Raw genomic sequence first — 21,364 nt, forward strand, 5'->3', positions numbered from 1 at the left:
AAAAGTTAAGTACTTTCAAGGTTACACTGCCAGAAGTCCATAGAGGTGATTTGTACACCCAATTTCATATGATTCCAGAACTCCTGCTTACTCTACTCATAATTATGCTCAACTCTTGACAAAGAATCACTTCAAGAATCACTTGTGCGAGACGCTTAGGTGGCTCAGTGGTTGAGCATCTGCCCTTGGCAGGACCCCGGGATTGAGTCCTTCATTGGGAACCCCCCCCAATAAGGAGCCTGCTTCTCCCTCTGCCTATGTCTCTGCCTCTCTGTGTGTGTCTGTTATGATTAAATAAATAAAAATCTTTTTTAAAAAATCACCTGTGCTTTAGAGAAACTTGGGTGTCATTTTCAGACATGAAAGGTTTGCATAAGGTTTTCTTTTCCCTCTCCCTTCCTTCCTACTTTCCTTCCTCCCTTTCTTCTCAAAATAGGATTTTGTTTCTTTCTTTCTTTATTTATAGTCTTTAATCAGTGGAATGCCTATCAAGCTTTGAAATATAAAACTTTAAAATAGTTTACTCTCTCATACTTGATCACTAAGAAGACATCAACTGCATAAATTTTAAGCCCTTGTATTATCTAAATATCCACAAAATTTGAGTAAAGTTTAAAACCATGAAGTAAGGCATAGTGTATTTCACTGATTCTAAAATCTCATCAATTATAAGAGACACAAAAGCTTCCAATTGAACAAGACACAATGCTAAGAAGTCATTGTTAATAAGAGATATTCCTGCTTTAGAAATGTTAAAATGTGAGGAAAATGTGGGCCTTAGAATTGATGAAAATGAGAGCAAGAGGCGCTAAAATATTTCCTCTCCAATGTGTGGCTGCTCATAAATGCCCAGTGTTCTACATCCAATGAGACTGATCTTGGCTCCTATGTTATGGATGTCACACACTCAATCATCACCAGGCATGGAAAGTCATAAAACTCACAGTCGCTGAAAATTAAATCAAGGCAGAATATTTTTTTTTATTCTTATTTCTCCTGAAGGTATTCTCCATTTAGTAAAAAAATAAAGATTTACATGAATAATTTAGTGATTGAGAAAATAAGCTTGGTGCATTTATCTTCTACACTATAACTTAAAATAGAATTCTAATAACCTTTGCCCTGACAAATGTGACTCTCCCCATACGTCTGCTGTAAGACCATTCTATAAAAGGGACAACATTCTGTTCTTCAGCTGCCAAACTTTTCATAGCACTAAATAAAGTGACCAAAATCATTAAGGGATAAGATTCAGTTTCTAAAGTAACTTTATACATTAAAGTATTTTAAATGTTATAATTCTATCCTATTTGAATACATATATTTTATTTTTTCCAAGTTTTTATGTTAATACCTTTTAAAATATTGCATTAAAGCAGACAACTTCAGATTATAATGCACATAAAAAATAGATTCAGGCTCTTGAAGCTTTTACTTCAGAATAATTTAAGTTATAAATATTCTTAAAGTTTTTTAAAGGACATAATATCATGTCATAATCCATTTCATTCAGGGCATGTTTTTCACTAAAGCTGGCTAAATTTGGGCTATATGTAAAAAATCCATAGTGTCACAATCTTCATGTGCTTTTTTAAGTGAGAAATACACTCCAGGTTTCTTTTATTAAAAATACAATATAGATGAAACCACTTTGGATTGGGTCATGTAATGTGTTTACAAGAATTTCTAATAACATACAGAATTTGTGATACATTCATGGTAATCTACACTGAATGCACAATAAGAGTGGAAATGTAGGGTAGACACTAGCAGTCTTCTAGATCTATGGGACATCAGAGTCAGACTTCTTCCTCTTGGAATAAAGGCCCAAAGTCAAAATATAAGGCACAGTAGAGACCTAAAGTCATTTCCTGACTCCCAATCCAGTGTTCCACTATTTGGTTACTATCTATTGTACTTTGGAGAAGATAGTCTATTTTTATTGGTTCCTGAAATTATGATCAAACTTTCTTCCTACTTGTTTCACTGTTCTGCTCTTTATGATGAAATATAAGCTCTCATTAACAGATGATTGAATACACTGATGTGTATATTTTTACTATGTGCTAGAATACATCTACAATCTCTCAAATAATTTTTTTCTTTACCCATAGAGTTTGTTAGAGAAGAGAATTTGAATATAAGGGAAGTCTGTAGTCATTCAAAGGTACAAAATAAAATAGGATAGCCAAAGTAAGATAAAAATTTTACTTCCATCAAGTAACATGTTTATCAACAAGGTCCTTAATAATTAAGACTTACTGTGCTGAGGGCACCTGGGTGGCTCAGTTCGTTAAGTGTCTGCATTAGGCTTAGGTCATGATCCCAGGGTCCCTCTCTCTCTGCCCACCCCACCCCTTAGCTCCCTGCTCCCTACTCATGCTTACTCACTCTCAAATAAAATTCTTAAAAAAAAAAAAAAAGACTTGCTGAGCTAAACATATTAATTTAGGAGGCCCAAAATATCTAGAAATCAACCACTATTCTGTAGCTTGGTTTAACTTGGGTCTTTTAAATATCTATCCAACCCTGAGAGTGCATTTATTCAACGAGTACCTTTACTGTATGCCCAGGCCACTGTTGGATTTTGGATGGTCTTTGTCTTCAAGGAGTACTAAGCAGTAGCTTAAAATCACAAGACTTCGTTAAGACAGACATTTCAAGATACCTCACAAGCGTACAGAAGCAAGAAGTCCACTGCTAAAACTACTGTCAGCAAGAAAAAGCTATTTTATGTGTTTAATTAAATAAAACCTCAACAAGATCATTTATAGCTAGATGTAGTGTAAGAACTTGGAATTTGAAATCTCAAGCATTGCTCTCAGCTCTACAACTTTAATAGCCTCAGAACCTGCATAGCTTCTACATCTATAAAACTCAGGTAACACCTACTTCACAAGCTGCTATCTTCCAAGTGAGAGTTTTTTTCCTCTGATGCATTAAACCTCAGTGTAAACTCTGCCAAAAACTGTCAGTCCACACCAACAAGACTGGCTGAAAAGTCAAACACATGACCAAGAAATCCCTCCTGCAGATGATGTATATATTAAGTCCAACCCTGATGTAATGTACTGGTGTTAGGTTTAATCTCTGACAGTCTTCCTTTTTTCTTAACCCCATTTGTCAGTTCTTTGAAATCCACTCCTTTTTCTTTCCAATGGCTTCTTCATATCCACTGAATATATCAGGATATGAACAAGCATTAGGAAAAAATAATTTTCCTAATGCTTAATAATTGTGTTTAATAATAGGACAAGCTTCTCTATTAAGTCATAATTATGGTAAAACTTCCCTGAACCTAAACTTCATAAAACAAAGTTTTCCTCATCACAGCTTTTTCCATACTGCACAAAAATTAGCAAGTTTTCTGTAAGTCCTAGACAACAGTAACTGGTCTTGTTTTTCCCTCATATCCCTAAAGTTCACCTCAGTTCCTATCACAGAGTAATTAGGGAATTATAAATCAAGCGAAATTTAAAGGCTTGGATAAGTTTATCTGTACTACATTAATTCAATAAGAAATTACTTTCACAATTATATCCAATCTATAATCTAAAAAAAATATAAACAGGTATTTCTGAATCTAATCAAAGACACAGTAAAAGCTTCTGCCATCTGCTTTATAGGTGAAATTATTTAATGTCATGTATAAGTAGATGTACACACTTGTCCAAAATGTAAAGATTTCCTATTTTGAAGAAAATGCAAAATCAAGTATAATCTTCAATTTTTTTTGCAGTGGAAATCTATACTATGTCTATCTTTATTCTTAAAATACAGCATCAAAAATAAAATCACAAATTACTAAACAAAAGAACTTCCAAGATAACCAATTACTTTTTCCTGAATAAATACCTCATAGTTTACTACATTGAATGTGGCAATGGGTTTCACTTGAAACACATACAAAACATTAAAATTTATAGTAAGGAACATGAAATCTTAAATGATGATGACATATATATGCCCTTGTAAATAGCATACATCTCCAAAGCAAGTGCTCACAGGGAACATTCTCTAATCATAACTGCTTGGATTAGGTTTATTTTTATAGGCCGTTGCTAACACAATAGCATGCTTTAAAAGGTTCTGTCAAATAGAACCAACTTAAAAAAAAACCCAACTGTATTAAATCCTTTTTTTAATCCTTTTGATAGATGCCAAATCAAGATATCTTTAGGGATATCTTTTTAAATTGCAGCAATGATGGCAATTTTAGTCAGATAAGGAATAAAATCTTAAAATTTTACTATACCTAAAAATAAGCAAGTCATTTATTATAGAAGAAAATGAATTCAAATGCTATTCATATGGAGATTAACAGTATTTATATAATCCATTTACCTTTCAGAAAGATACTTTAAAATTTATTTCCTTGATTTTAGGTTATAAATATAAATCAGCATGTCCTTCATTTTCTATTAACTATAAATGTATATTTAGTTTTTGATTTCAGGCTCAAGCAAATATACAATAGTACCATTTATGGACATATGGAACAGTGGACTGGCTTAGGGTATAGAGGTCAGAAATTCACTGTTAAACATATTAAGTTTAAGGTTTCTGTGAGGTACCCAAGGAGAGGTTTCAGGAAGGCATTTGAGTATGTGAATATGTAGGAATGATTGAATGAGAACGTAACAGCACAGTAATTTGGAGTTAAGGACCTATGTGTCAGACAGCCTGGGTTGGAATCCTAGCTCTGTTACTTAGTGGCCATTGGTCTTAATAAGTTACCTAAGTCTCTGACTCAGCTTCCTTATATCTATAGGGGATGGTGATGTGAAGGTTAAATAAATGACTTTCAACCTAAGTAAACAGCTTGATGTGAAAGATTAAATAAGTGACCATCCATTTTTTAAAAACTCCCTTAATTGTGCTCATTAAGTGCTCTGACCACTATTAGTCTCATCAGTGACAGCAGCAGCTGTAACAGATAATATTTAGTCTTTGTAAGGAAAGGGAGCCTAAAGAGAGAAGATCCCAAGTCCATGCTTTGGTGAACCCCAATATTATAAATCAGGAAAAAAACATAGGGAACTACATGTTCCCTGCCTAGGAGGTTAAAAAAAAAATACCCCAGGAAGGTGTCATGGGAGCCACAAGAGTCTGTTGGGAGACCCCAATCCTACCTCATCCAGCCCATCAGCATAGTGTAGCAGTGATGGTTCACCACTCCTAGTGGCTCACTTCATCTAGGCCCAGTTAATCCCCAAAGAAGAAGACAATATTTTTGAGAGCACAACTTTTAGGAACTTGTTGTTTATTTCAACAAATAAAAGTAAATGTATTTCTTTAAATAGAGAATGTCTTCATTCAATCCAGGAGACCATGCTATGTAAGAGACAGCAATCCTTCCTAAATAGACTATATTCATTAAATACCATACAATTACATTTGTCAATTACACACCTCTCTCTCTCTCTCTCTCTCTATATATATATATATATATACACACACACACACATAAACGTATACATATACATATACATATACATATACATATATATATACATAAATAAAAGTACCAGGATGCCTGGGTGGCTTAGAGGTTGAGCATCTGCCTTTGGCTCAGGGTGTGATTCTGGGATCCTGGAGTGAGTCCCACATTGGGCTCCCTATGGGAAGCCTACTTCTCCCTCTACTTATGTCTCTGCCTCTCTCTCTCTCTCATAAATAAATAAATAAACAAACAAATAAACAAACAAATCTTTTTTTAAAAAAATACTGTCAAAATACATTTACCTGGTCAGTGTACAGAGTCTCTCGCAACATGAAAAGAATAAAGCATGCTATTATTTCAAGTAGAATTTCTCCCTAAGTCAGATTCCAAAAATAAGCCACCACTCTAACCTCATCTATTTATTACTTTGGGAAGCACAAGGACTACAATGTAGCATAAGCTTTCACCAAAGGAAAACTTCACCCTGGTAGGGAGTTAGTATTTGGTGAGATCAAACAACTTTGTTAAACAGAAAGCATACACATTTAGTCTGTGTATGAAATGTATATATGCATAGCAGGGGCAGGGTAGGCTTAGACTAACATTTGAAAGCTTTTCTCAACTAAATACTAAGTTTTATTTTCAGGAACAGGTTAGTGAATAATTTTACTGTTAATACTAAATGGTGATAACAAGAAGGTTACAGATTCTGGTTTTGGGTATGAGTAACTGTTGGAAGTTTTGTTCTGTTCCATGGGTGCTTGGCCCAGGGCAGCTATCTCATGGGGAGAAGCAGGGAGGAGACGTTTTTACTAGTCTGCAGTTGAAAACTGTACAGATTCATTGCTGTGAAGAAGATGCACTCAAGCTAACACTCTCGCTAGGGGCAGAAATCCCATGTATCCCCATATTGATACACAGTAAAGTTGCTACCCAGCTTTCTTTCAAGGAAGAAGTGTAACCTTCTTTTTTTTTTTTTTTTTTTTTAATGATAGTCACACACAGAGAGAGAGAGAGAGAGAGGCAGAGACACAGGCAGAGGGAGAAGCAGGCTCCATGCACCGGGAGCCCGATGTGGGATTCGATCCCGGGTCTCCAGGATCACGCCCTGGGCCAAAGGCAGGCGCTAAACCGCTGCGCCACCCAGGGATCCCGAAGTGTAACCTTCTGATTATGAAAATAATAGATTACTGTAAAATGATTCAGATAGCATAGGAATGAGTTAGCGCACATTTGCAGCAATCCCACCCCCCTCAGATGTGTCAAAAGTTTGGTATAACATTCTTTTGGACACACTCAATGTTATTGTATTTCCCTCAATTTTAGGGTTCGTATCTTAAATTTTCACATCCCTGGGATCTTATGCATCTTAAAATTGATATACAGTTACAACAGTGGTTGTTTTACTAATATATAATGCCACACAGCTGTTGCAAAGAATAAGGCAGCTCTGTAGGTAGTGACACGGTAGGAGTGCCAGACAATTTAGTTGAAAAAAGAAAGCTGTAGAAGTGTATGTATGCTATACTATTATTTATATCTTTATTTTTTTAAAGATGTATATTTATATGCTGATACATAAATTTTTCATTTCTAGAAGGAATCATAAAGAATAGGTAAAGACTGCCTCTAAGGAAGAAAGCAGAAGGGTAGGAAGGGATCATTTTCATTGTATACCTCTTTCATCTAAGTTTATACTTTACTTAAATTAATTGAGTCATTAAAAAGCAAAGCAATACTACATATTACTATATGGATTCATGAGCATGAGGTCAAAATATAGTCGCGTACAGACAGGATACATACCAAATTCATTACAGAGTCTGCCCCTAAAAGGGAGGGAGGGAAGGAGAGGAATGGCCTGATAAAGGAAAAATCATATTTAACTATGAAGTTTTAGTTCTCATAAAATTATTTTCAGCAAATATGATAATATGTTAACATCTGTTGGGACACCTGGGTGGCTCAGTGGTTGAGCGTCTGCTTTCAGCTCGGGATGTGATCCCAGAGTCCTGGGATCAAGTTCCACATTGGGCTCCCTAGAAGCCTGCTTCTCCTCTGCCTGTGTCTCTGCCTCTTTCTGTGCCTCTCATGAATAAATAAAAGCCTTTTAAAAATTATGTATATGAATGTGATATTTATTCACTGTACTTCTTTTAATTTTTGTTCAAAGTACAAAAATTGAAATAAAAATACATGGATACTACCATAGAGTCATCAGAACTTCTAAAATTAAAAAGACAACACCACCAAACACAGGATAATGAGGAACTGGCACGCTAATACAATGTTAGAACAACTGTAAAATGGTACAACCACTTAGGAAAATGGTCTGGCAGTTTCTTATAAAACTATATAAATATGTACCTCATGAACCGGCAAACTACTCACAGTTATTAATCCAAGAGAAATGAATATATGTTCACAGAAAGACTTGTACAAGAATATTTATAGGAGCTTTATTCACAATAGCCAAAAACTGGAAAGAGCCCAGATGTCCATCAGTAAACGACTAGATAAACTAGTACATCCATACAATAAAATACCATTTAGTAATAAAAAAAGGAGCAAACTACTAATACATGCAATAGCATGTTTATGGTGCTCTAAAACATATGCTGATGGGGATCCCTGGATGGCTCAGCAGTTAAGCATCTGCCTTTGGCCCAGGGCAGTCCTGGAGTCCTGGGATCAAGTCCCACATCAGGCTCCCTGCATGGAGCTTGCATCTCTTTCTGCCTATGTCTCTGCCTCTCTCTGTGTCTCTCATGAATAAATAAAATCTTTTTTTAAAAATAAATAAATAATGAAACATATGCTGATGATAGAAACCTTACACAGAAGAGTGAATATTCTAGAAGTCTATTTATATGAGGACCTAGAATAAGCAAAATAAATCTATGGTGGAAAAAAATCAGAACAATGGTTGTCAGGGAAAGAAGGTTGTTGGAAGGGGGGGAAGTATTTAGGGGGAAGTGTACTAATTAATCTCTGCAATTTACTTTGAAATGCATTAAGAAAAAGGTGGATTGATGGATAAATGAATCAATAGATGATAAAAACAAGTATAGTTAAATATTAATGGTAGGATCTAGGTGTTCACCATAAAATTCTTTCAAATTATCGATATGCTTGAAGTTTTCATAATCAAATGTTAAAAATTAGCTAAAAATTACTTCTATTATTTAAAACACATTATATTTAACATATACTGGCCTACCTTATTCTTATTAATAAAGAGGATTTTATGGACATACTAAATTTCTGGGACCATTATATAAGAGACCATACTTAAGTAAATACTGAATGTACATCTTGACTTACAAACATGAGACCATATTGCATATAAGACTGGCTTCCAGGAACGGCCTCCTCTATGCCCTAGTCTAACCCAGTTCATTTTACTCCCACAGAGAGGCACCATTCTGCCACACTATAAGGAGAATGAGTGGACATCTCAAAGAGTATGCAAACCACTGGCCAAGTGCACACAGTCTCTTTCCTATGCAGACCCTTTGTCCCCTATCCCCATGCCATCCTACCACCCATATTAGCTGGCCTGGCCAGCCCACAGATGGAGACAAATCTGTTCTCTAGTACAAACGCCCTGCCATTTGTTCTAGTGCTGTTAGGTGTTCACTGGATCAGCCAACCTAGAGGGATCATTACAGCCAAGCTGAAGTTTAAGTTGGGAAGACAGTCTGGGCAGCAAAAGGCATCAGGGTTCAGTATAGCTTACTGGGTTACTGCAATGGGATTATGAGCAAAGCTCCAGCCAGAATTAAAGCTTTTCCTCACCTATTTGACTAACTCTACTATAGTACCTTGTGTCTCTGTGTGTATGTGGGTATCCACCATTCAGGGCATGAAAAGAAGGAATGGCAGCATTGTTGGAGGGAATGTCTCAGTCACAACACCCATTAACATCATCCTAACATCAGAAATCTTAAATAAACACCACTTCTCATCTTTTTTTTCCCAATGAATCATATACTGGGTACATCTTTCCAAGTCAAAACATACACTTTCTAGTCATACTGACTTTAAGTAAGAGTTTATGAGCACCTTGGCCCCATGACTATTAAAGCATCTATACAGTAAGACCATGAACCTTAGGCTCTGTTAGCTTCCTTCACCAGAACACCTAGATGTTGGGGCCCCCGATCCAGGTAATAGGTCACATGAGAAGTTTTAGTATTTGTCACTATGTGACATTCCATATTTCCAGAATATGCACATTGTTACAACAGACCCAAAAGTGACCCTGTCCTTCAGTGTTTGTTATACAGGTTGTCAGAAAACAGAGCTTTGTCAGATTTTGGTCTTCCTAGTGAATTAAAGGATTAGAGGTTTTTGCATTATATAATATTCTCCAGATGTCTGTTTATAATATAGAATAATATATAAGAAAATGATGATGAAGGAAGAATTTTGGAATTGGTAAATTATTGAATTGCTATTTTTTAAAAGATTTTAAGTAATCTCTACACCCAGTATGTGGCTTGAACTCACAACCCCAAGATCAAGTCACATGTTCCACCAACTGAGTCAGCCAGGCACCCCTTTAAATTGCTCTTTTTATCATTCTTACCTCATTTGAAGGAATTGTGGCAAAGGGTTTGATGATAGCAGCTAATGGAATCTGAGCTTGCTTGGCCATATCTGAAGTGCACGGGAAACAGTATGTTGTACAACGAATGTATCGAGGACTAGCATTGCCTGAAATGTTCAAAGGAACACACTTAAAATTTGCTGAGAAAAAAATATCTGCCCTATAATATTTAAATATTTATAATTCTAGATAACACATTGCCTTATTTGTATAACTTTCTTCATGATTTCTAAAAAGACTAGTATTATGCAATTCTATAATCTATGTTTGTATTTATTGAATGTCTACTAAATGTTAGGCATTGTCCTAACTGCTTCCTTGTAGAGCTTATGTTCTTACAGAAGATACAGACAATAACTATCAAACCCAAAGAATGGGTAAATCTCATAGGTCATTAGAAGATGATAAATGCTATGAAAAAAACTGTATCTTGTTAGGGGGTATCTTAATGGGAGACAGACTGCAACTTTAAACAGTTATAGAGTAGGCCTTTTTGAAAAGGTAACATTTGAGCAGACTCCCAGGAAGGAAGGCATATTCACCTAGGCAGGTGCCTGGGGTCAGGGCACATCTGGCCTGGTAGAGGAGTAACAGGAGGTTGTGTGGCTGGAATGGAGCATACACTGGGCACAGCAGCTGGTGAGGAGTTCAGAGAAGTAACAAAGGTTGTGCAGTAACCAGAGGAGAAATGGTGATGGCAGGGACCAGCCTGATTGCAATAGAGTTAATGACATACGACCATATTCTGTACATATTTTGGAAATACACTGATTGTTGATGGGAGCGAGTATGAAGTGTGAAGATGGGAGGTGGGAAAGAAAGAGATCAAGAATGACTCCAAAGTTTTTGGCCTGAGGAACCAGAAGCATGAAGTTGCCACCAACTGATAAGAAAAAAACTGCAGGAAGGGAAGGGATGTGTTAATGGGTATGTGGGCAGAGATCAGGAATCTGGCTTTGGAGATGTCCACTTTGGGAACTCTAGCAAGCAATCTAACAGTAAAGCTAAGTAAACAACTCGATATGTGAGTCTGGTACTGATGAAGATACACATTTGGGAGTTTTCTATAAAGAACAAACCAAGGGGATCCCTGGGTGGCTCAGCAGTTTAGCACCTGCCTTCAGCCCAGGGCGCAATCCTGGAATCCGGGATCGAGTCCCACATCAGGCTCCTGCATGGAGCCTGCTTCTCCCTCTGCCTGTGTCTCTGCCTCTCTCTCTCTATGTCTATCATGAATAAATAAATAAAATCTTAAAAAAAAAAAAGAACAAACCAAAACCATGAAACTACTTTAAAACCTCTAAGGGAATAATTGCGGCTCGAGGATGACCAAGAACTAAGTCCTCAGTCCTCTAACATAAAGATGTCAGAGGAAAAGGAGAAATCAATTAAAAGACTGAAAAGGATAAAAACAAGGAGCATCTGGTGTCCCAGAGGTGAAGAAAGTACATTAAGGAAAAGCATGATCATCTGTGCCAGGCAGTAATGCTAGATCAGTAAGACCATTGGATTTACTTGCCATTTGCAATGACAAGGATGGAGCTAGAGAATATTATGCTAAGCATAATAAGTCAATCAGTCAGAAAAACACAAATGCCATATGATTTAAGTCAAGTGTGAAATTTAACAAAACAAATGAGCAAAGGGGAAAAAAGAGAGGCAAACCGAGAAACAGACTTTTAACTACAAAGAACAAACTAATGGTTACCAGAAGGGAGATGGGTGAGAGGGTGGGTTAAATAGGTGACGGGGATTAAGGAGGGCATGTGCTATAAAGAATACTTGGTGTTGTATGGAAATGCTGAATCCACTTACACGAGGTACCTAGAATAGGCAAATTCACAGAAACAGAAAGCAGAATAGAGGATACAGGAACTGCAGGGAGAGGAGGAATAGGGAGTTATTGTTTAATGGCTACAGAGTTTCAGTGCAGGAGAATAAAAAAGTTCAGGAAACAAAAACTAACGATTTCATCAGCCTGTGTTTTAACTTGCCATGAACAATGGAATAATTACATATTCCTGGAAAGAGCAAACCTGCACAAGAACAGATATATTAAACTGACAGCACATATTGGATAGCTAGTAGAAACAGAGCTCAGCCTTTCATTATCTGAATTCAAAATTGGAAAAACAGGGCAGCCTGGGTGGCTCAGCGGTTTGGCACCACCTTCAGCCCAGGGCATGATCCTGGAGACCCGGAATCGAGTCCCACGTCAGGCTCCCTGCATGGAGCCTGCTTCTCCCTCTGCCTGTGTCTCTGCCTCTCACTCTCTCTGTGTCTCTCATGAATAAATAAATAAAATCTTAAAAAAAAAAATTGGAAAAACAGAACCTACATCTTAAAGGACCTGCTGAAAAAAAAAATATCATTGGGGCTAGAACCAGGTGTGTGGATTTCTCATGTTCAATCCCCTACTGCTCTACTCATGCTACCTTGGCCAGGTTTCTAATGTAGTAAATAAATTAAATCAAAGTAGGACATGTACTAATTTAAGCCTATAAATTAAAATAATTTTCTTAAACTAGTATATTGAACTATATTTCATCAGACACTCTCTAGACTTCTACAAGCAAAAAAGAGAATTCAGTTGGTTTTTTGTTTTTTGTTTTTTTTTTTATTTATTTATGATAGTCACACAGAGAGAGGGAGAGAGAGGCAAAGACACAGGCAGAGGGAGAAGCAGGCTCCATGCAGGGAGCCTGACACGGGATTCGATCCCGGGTCTCCAGGATCGCGCCCTGGGCCAAAGGCAGGCGCTAAACCGCTGCACCACCCAGGGATCCCGAGAATTCAGTTGGTAATACATCTCTGTACTTGAATAATCGATGGTAAGTTGGTCCCTATTATCACCTATAAGGAGGTCCCCAGTCAATGTAGCCTTATGAAGGGTACACCAGTATATTTCCTTTTAAAAAATGGTGAAAATTTTAAAACCGCAATGAAAAATATTAGTGAAAATAAATACCTTGATCTTGTATCACACAATCTGTAGTGACCAGGGGAGGGACCTGGCCTCTGGTATTGGTGGCATAAATTTGTCCTCCTCTTGTGGCTCTGTCATTCTCGATCACCTGAATCTGATAGAAGATATCAAGAACAAGTTAAAGTAAGACCCTTCCAAACATTCCCCCTCTCCATTTCATTATACACACACACACACACACACACACACACACACACACACAAATAGGCATTTTCTAAATCCTTTCCATTCATTTCGGATTAAATGCTCACTGAGAGCCTACCATATCTTCAGTTCCACTTTTGAAACTTTCACAATTTTAGAGCAGCAGGTGCTAAATTCTGTTCTGTGATACTCTGAGCTCTGACCCTTCAAAGAACTTCATTTCTTTCAATTTGCTTATTGGCACCATAGATAAGTATAAAAAAAAATTCTGGTAGAAAATGAAATTGAAAATAGCTTTTAAAGAAAATACCTTTTGTAGTTAAAGGAAAATATGCAAAGCTAAAAATCATTAAATCCAGAAAAAATGATTTACAGTATCACCTAAAACACTTTAACTTTTCTCTTTAAATTTGTCTTTTCAGTTTGCCTTTCAAGTTCTTCCACCTCACCCCTGCTCCATGGAACAGTAAAAAAACAAATATAGTGTTTCCACTTGGAAGTTGCCTATTGCATAGAAATCAGAAGAAAAAGTCCCTAAGTTTTGTCATCTAATTTGGAAACACTTTGTTATGTCTCTACTTAAATATTTATTGATGAATAACATAGAGTTAAAAATTTGTCTTTCTGGGGTTCCCTTGGTGGCTCAGCGGTTTAGCACCTGCCTTTGGCCCAGGGCAGGATCCTGGAGTCCCAGGATTGAGTCCCATGTCAGGATCCCAGCATGGAGCCTGCTTCTCCCTCTGCCTGTGTCTCTGCCTCTCTCTCTCTCTATGTCTATCATGAATAAATAAATAAAATCCTTAAAAAAATTTGTCTTTATTGTATATGTCTAGGGATTAAAATAATAAGCAAAATTTAGTAGTATGAAGTTAACAAAACACAAAGGCATCCTAATAATTATCTTCCTCCTCTTCTTCTTGCCCTCACTTCTTTTGTCGTGGAATAAGAGATACAAGAGACATGGAATAAGAGACAAGGGGGCTAAAAAGAGAGAGAGAGAGAAATGAGACAAGTGCCCAGAATGCACTACATACCTTTGGAAGATACACAGTTTTTTAGATTCCAAAAGAAACTATTAACATGAAAATTATCTTCCCCCAAACTCTGAAATGTTACCTTCTCCATTTTGCCCTCCCATCGCATCCAATGCAGCAGGCCTATCTGGCACTGATACTGGTTTTATGGTGTATCAGAGATAGATTTAACCTCCCTTCAAATCTATACATTTATGTTTTTTTAATTTCATAAGATTTGAATTCTTATTAAAGATATAGCATACACACCAAACATAACTACTATAAGATACAGATGAGACCAAAAGCTACCATGGACAGAGACAAGAAGCAAACAAAAATCAAAATACTATTATATCCTATATTTCAACCTTAAGGTTAATCTGATTTCTTCAAAATTGGAGAACTTTTTATATAATCAACATTTAAGGTAATCATTTCAGCCAATGAAGTGTCAAATATGAAACCAAATTAAAAGCCACAATAATCTACATATTGAATATAGTTTCCAATCTTAAAGTAGACTACATTTCTAAAAAAAACTTATTTTTAATTAGTTGTTCACAACTTACAAAAAGCACAGCCTCCAAAGAAACAATGTCATATGTGGTAATTGTATTTCTAAACTAATTCACATCTTGGCTGGAATACTATCAGGGGAGTAAGAAATATTAAAACACTTCTAGTAATTTAAAAATATATAGGTTTTTAAAATTTACCTTAAATGCATGTTCTTGAAAAAACAGGCTTGGAAATTTAACAATACACAGAAATTTCAATAGAGATTTTGACTATGATTCAGTACTTATAGGATTTCGATTTGATGATGACAGTGACCCTTGATAATACCAAAGCTACCTCAAAACACATAGATTTCTTTTTCCTTCACAGGATCTGCCACTAGTGTTACTTTTTACTTATCTGCTATGAACAGAATATAATGCGATCATAAAATAAAATCAGGAAAGAAAAAAAAAGAGTGTTTCTCTTGAGAGAACAAAAAGAGTAAGGGAGAAAAAAGGTAAGGAGATATGTGTACACCTAAGGCAGGTTGCTTAAAGAATTATCTGAGCTTGCTCAGGGTAGTGACAGAGAGGGGGATAGGAAGAGCTCCACTTTTGAATGGTCCTCCTACAGATACAGAAAGGCAGTGAGGAAGAGTTTCAATGGTGACACCAGTTTTTTCACTCTCACAATGGAGATAATACCATCACCCTAAAGGTTTTGGAGTGATCACTTAGCTCAGAACTGGCATGTAATAGGAGTTCAGTAAACATGATTTTACATCTTTCTTCCCAGAAGGAAGAAATTATTTAGTCAGTTAAAGCATGTTGATAATAGGAATATAAATAGGCTCCATCTGGCATTGCTATTTAATTACTTTTATGATAAAAATAACACTAGACTGATCTGTATGTATGCATTTTAAGAGTCTTAGATGAATCACAGCAACACTGCTTATTGCTGTTGTTGTTAACCCTCATTCATTCATTCAACAAATACATGAATGTATACTACATACCAGGCTATATTCTAGCTGTTGGAAACACAGTATGAACAAAACCAAATTACTGACCTCTTGGAGCTGACATTATAGTATGGAAGACAGGCAACAAAAGTGTATAAATATGATACATCTATGTCAAATAATAGTAAGTACTGTGGACATGGAGTGATATGTACAAGGGTACCAGGAAGACTGGGGATGAATGAGGATAGGAAGGAAACGAGGATATGAGCCATGCCTTGCATATATCTAAACAGAGGAAAAATCAAGTTCGAAGGTCTTGAAACAAAGAGTACACGTAGCATGTTTAAGGAATAATAGGGAGCCTGGTGTGGCTGAAGTAAAAGGAGAAGAGGAATAAGAGACTGAATCAGAGGATTGTATGTGACTGATGTAAGGCATGGAGTGGAAAAGAATGTAGGCTCTTACAGGTCATTATAAGAACTTTGGTTTTTAACTAGAGGAGTGTTGGAGGGTTTTGTTCTGAGTCATAGCATAGCATGATCTGACTTAAAATCTGAATGGATCATCCTGGCTGCTGTGTGAAGGCTGGAAGATCAGGGAGACAGTTAGGAGGCTCTCACAATAATCAAGGTGGATGAATGGTAGTGGCTTGAACCAGGATGAGGACCACGACCAATAAAATTAACTATAGGACAATGTGCAAGAAAGCAATCATTAAGGGTTTGGGGCCTGAGGAACTCCAGGGTTTGGGGCCTGAGGAACCAAAGAACAGGGTTGGAATCTAGATTTCAGGGAAATGTCTTACCTAGGAATATCTGCATCTTCATTTAAAGCCATGAGAATGGATGGGATCACCTATAGCACTGCCTCTTAGTGTGCCTACGAATCATCTGGAAAGCTTGTTAAAACATAGATTCCAAGGCTCCACCCCTAAAGACTCTGACTCAGTAGGTCTGAGGGGAAGCCTGCAAATATGAATTTCTAGTGAGTTCCCAGCTGATGCTGATTGTGCCATCCTGAGAGCAGCACACTTTGTGAAGTGTTGATCTACAGAGGAAATGTCAACAGAGAAAGGGACAGGTCCAAAGACCATCTTTGGGACACTTCCGACACCAGAAAGTCAGAGAGATGGTGAAACCAACAAAGGAAATAAGAGATAAGCAGAGATGTAAATGAGTGGTGGTATTCCAGAAACAAAATGAAAAAGTGTTTCAAGAAGTGAGCAGATATGCCAAATTGCTACTGATATGTTGAGGTAGATGAGATCTGAGAACTGACCACTAGATTTGGTAATGGGAGATCACTGGCAACCTCGACAAGCATAGTGTTGGTGGGGTTGTGGTAATGAGATCTAAACTGGGATAGGTTCAGGAGGGGAATGGAGGAGATGAACTGAAGACAGTGAGTATAAGTAACTCTTCTGGAGATTTTATTGCTATAAAAGAGCCAATAAATGAGGGGAAACTGGATAGAGAATTTGAAAAGGGCCAAGGGAAATCTCTTTTATTAATGAGAAAAGGTATTACAGGATGTTTATAATCTGCTGAAAATGACCTAGACATTGAAAAATTGAAGTTTATCTTCAAATGAGTATAGATGATGCAGGGGAGAGATGTGATGGCTAATTAAGATATGTCAACCTGGCTAGGCTGTGGTACCCAGTTTTTGGTCAAATACCAGTCTAGATGTTGCTGGGAAAGTATATTTTTAAAATATGTTTAACATTTAATCAGTAGACTCTGAGTAAAGTAGACTCTCCATAATGTGAGTAGAACTCATCCAATTATTTGAAGTCCTTAAGAAAAAAAGACTGAGGAATCCCAAAGTAGAGGGAATTCTCTGTCTAGAGGCCTTCATACTTGAGCTGCAAAATCGACTTTTTCTGGCTTACCCTGCAGATTTCAAATCTGCCACTCCCCAGAGCTGAGTGACTGAATTCCTTAAGATAACGCTCGATGATTGATTGATTGATTGATTGATAAAGATATATACACATATATCCTGTTGGTTCTGGGTTTTTTTGAAGAATTCAAATACTCTAATACAGGGGACATTTGCTGAAGGGTTATCCTCGAGAGGCATAAGGGAATCTAGGAGGTGATAGCCCTGGTTAGGAGTATGAAGAAGCTAACCCAAGGTAATAAGAAAAGAGAGATGAAAGGGCACATATGCAGGGAGTTGTGGCAGTGCAGAATGCAGAGGTTCTCTTTGGATTGTTTCTATTCTCTTGGTGAAGTAGGAAGCACAGTTACCATGAAAGAGTCAGAAAGGGGAAGGCAGTGTTAGGAGTTTGGAAAGTGAAGAAATGATAGTCCCTAAGAAAATGAGAGAGACAGTGGAGTTGGGTGATGGCCTTCAGACCTGCTACACATTAGAATCAGTAGGGAAGCTTTGAAAAATCCCAATGTCCAGTTCATATCCCAGTCTAATTAAAAAAATTGGCAGGTGGGAACAAGGCATCAGTATTTCTATAGCTCCACCACTGGTTCTTTTGTGCACACAGGTTTTAGGACCACAGAACTATAAGTTCACCTTAGTTTAATAGTCATGAATCAAAAGTGAGATCAGTAAGCATGGTGTGATTTTTCTCAAGTCACAGGGGGCCTCCGGGGTGCAGGCAGAGAGTAGGTGGAGAGTTGGTTTAACAACAAATGGGATTTTCCTAGGTGAATTCAGTGAAGAAAGTGAGGCAAAGGAGTTGAGAGTAAAGGATGTAAGGGATAGATTTTTTATCATAGATCAAATAATCTAAGCTGCATAAGAGAAGTGAGAAGATGAAGGCAATGCAAGAGAAAAAGTGGTAAGTTATAAGTCCTGGTGAGTGAATCATTATTGGAGTTTGAGTCCTAAAGGAATGAGCTAAAAAGATAAAAGGCAGTGATTGGAAAACGAGATGTTTTCAATTGAGATTTTGAAGTGTCCTGTAATTGGTAATGACAGGATCTATGATAAGACGATGGATAACAGGTAGCGTGGATGAACCATTGGGAGCAAAGAAGATCAAGAATTGAAAGGCCTGAGAAATAAAAGTTTCTAAAGATGGATAGTAAAATTTCCAATAATTGTGACAAAAACAGTACTGGAGAGACTAACAATGAACCTGGAGCTAGAAACATCAGAGAATGAAGTGGAATGACCTAGAGGATCTGTAGATGTTATACAGAAGCAAAACAACAAGAAGTTAAAATGATGAATTCAGTGTAAATATGTGATATTCCTTTAACTAGAATAATGAAATAATATTAAGGCATTAAAGCCATGGCTGATAATATAATTATCAATAAAGACCCTAAGAGTTACAAAAACTTAATTTCTAACATGTTACATAGGGCTTGACACTTTATTATACATTTTCAAGTTCATATTCAAATAAATATAGAATAAGTGGATAAATCACAAAAATAGACAAAATCCTCTACCCACTCTGCGCCTTTTTCAAGGACTTCACAGCTCCTCCCATCAAGAGCCAGTCTTTTTACTCCTTGACTCTCAGAAGACATTGTAACTTGCTTTGGCTGAGACAATGTCACAGAAGTGGCAATGTTTTAGTTCCAAGCCATGGCTCAAGAGGCCTTGCAGATTCCTAGTTTCCCTCTTAGATGTCTGCCACAGTCAAGTGAACAAATCCAGGCTAGCCCGCTCAGTCACATGGCCCAATGATTCCCAGCTAAAAGACGGGTACCAAATACCAGACACATGAATGACACCATCTGTAGTGGGCTTAGTGCTACCCCCCACCAAAAACATTTCCATGTTCTAATCTTACACAGTAAGATTATTGATGAAGTCTTTTTTTTTTAAAGATTTTATTTATATATTCATGAGAGACACACAGAGAGAGGCAGAAACATAGGCATAAAAAGAAGCAGGCTCCCTACAGGGCGCCCGATGTGGGACTTGATCCCAAGACCCTAGGATCACGACCTGAGCCAAAGGCAGACACTCAACCACTGAGCTACCCAGGTGCCCTGATTAAATTAAGTCTTGAAAGGCATTCATCCGATTATCTGGATGGGATCTCAATGGAATCAAGTGTAACCTCTCATAATAGAGAGGCAGAAGGAGTTTTGAGATGGATGCCCAGAGGAAAAGACACAGAAGAGAAAGAGGCAATGTGATGGCACAGGCATAGTCATTCAGCCACAAGCCAAGGGGTACCTGAAGCCATCAGAAGCTAGAGGAGACAAGGAATGGATTCCCCTATAAAGCCTTTCAAGGGAGCATACCCGTACAACACATTGATTTCAGACTTCTGGCCTCCAAAAACATAAAAGAATAAATTATTGTTTTAAGTCACCCAGGTTGTGATTATTTGGCACAGCAACCACAGAGAATTAACATACCATCCTAGACCATTCATGCTCCAGCCAAACCTCCAGCTTACCCCAGATGTACAAGTAAACCCAAACCAAATCCACTGAGCCTGGCCCAGAGTAGGAGAACTGCCCAGAGGACCCACTGACTCATGAGAATTAATAAGTAGTGGCTGTAAATTACTAAATTAGGTGGTGGTTTGTTATACAGCAAAAGTTAGCTAATACAGTAAGTAGCTCTTTGAGCTATGTCTAACTTTTTCTACTCATGTTTATAGAACCACTTCCAAGACCTAGGTTAACTGTATCAATTCCATTATTATTCTAAAAGGACTATGTATCTCTGCTCATGGCTACAGATTTGCAGTTTGTCCTGAAGCAGGAGTATATATATCCCTGCCAGACTAACCCAGGCCTTTGCTATGATTTGGTTTGGTTGAGGACATGTGAGTGGTTGTGACATGTACAACATCTGGGTGAAAACTTTAAGAGCTATTGTACCTTCTGGCCAGTTCTCTTTTCTCCCTTTCTCTTGATAAAAACATGTCCCAAATACAGAATGCCTCTGCACACTGGCTTTTGGAATGATAAGGGCACACAGAACCACACCTAACGTCAAACTTCAGCTACTACAGCCTACATGTAATCTAGGTGATAAATAAATCTTCATGGTTGAAAGCAAATTGGGGACTGTGTGTTATGCAGAATAACCTAATAAAAGCTGACTGATACAGTTACTAAAGAATAATCTTCCAAAGAAAATCACTTTATTAGAGAAGAATTAAGTTAGAGCTCTATTTTATATAAAATAATTTTTTAATAGGCAAAATATAAAATACTTTGTGCTTTCCTTTCTGTGGGTATCTGACCCTTATTGAGAAGTATCCTTTACTTATCTAAACTAGCATGTTTATACACTCAGGTTATTACTTACTCATTAAACAATCAATAAATACTGCTAATATATGCCAATATAAACATCAATAGCACTGCCAAGTTTATGTGACACCAAAAAACATCTACATAGGCTTTCTGTTATGGAGACCCTTAATATGCCATAACCTAGCCTTCCAACCCCACACGTGGAAAGAAGGAAGCTTCTGTGTGATGGGTATTGTGCTTTAACAATAAAGGACAGGAAAAATGCTAATAAACTGAAGAGTTTCTGAGACAGTGAATGAAGAATGGTCCTTTGTGATGGAGATGATCGGAGTGAGAGAGAACACTTACTGGGCTGGGGATGCAGTCAGGATCCAGCTTCTTCTGGAGTTGTGGTGGACCAGCCATCTGTGCAGGACCTCCAGGGAAGCCTCCTGGGTAGGCGAGCTGCCCGCCTGCCATCTGCAGACCATAGTTGGCTGCTTGGAAAAAAATTTTAAAAA

At 37.3% G+C, this 21,364-nt stretch overlaps 1 protein-coding gene across 4 annotated transcripts in view; it reads right to left on the reverse strand.

Moving 5' to 3' along the window:
- The window catches only part of SEC24D (SEC24 homolog D, COPII component), a 104,711-nt gene that overhangs the window by 59,271 nt on the left and 24,076 nt on the right, over window positions 1-21,364 (reverse strand). For 3 of the 4 annotated variants that reach the window (XM_077882447.1, XM_077882448.1, XM_077882446.1), the window contains 3 exons: window positions 21,213-21,343; window positions 13,024-13,135; window positions 10,035-10,162 (listed from right to left, as the gene is read on the reverse strand). In XM_077882447.1, the coding sequence (XP_077738573.1) occupies window positions 10,035-10,162; window positions 13,024-13,135; window positions 21,213-21,343 (371 nt within the window). The remainder of the gene's footprint in view (window positions 1-10,034; window positions 10,163-13,023; window positions 13,136-21,212; window positions 21,344-21,364) is intronic. The other variant, XM_077882449.1, reaches the window with a different exon arrangement.

The sequence above is a fragment of the Canis aureus genome, chromosome 33 (assembly GCF_053574225.1).
Source record: "Canis aureus isolate CA01 chromosome 33, VMU_Caureus_v.1.0, whole genome shotgun sequence".
In the NCBI taxonomy this organism is placed as follows: domain Eukaryota; kingdom Metazoa; phylum Chordata; class Mammalia; order Carnivora; family Canidae; genus Canis; species Canis aureus.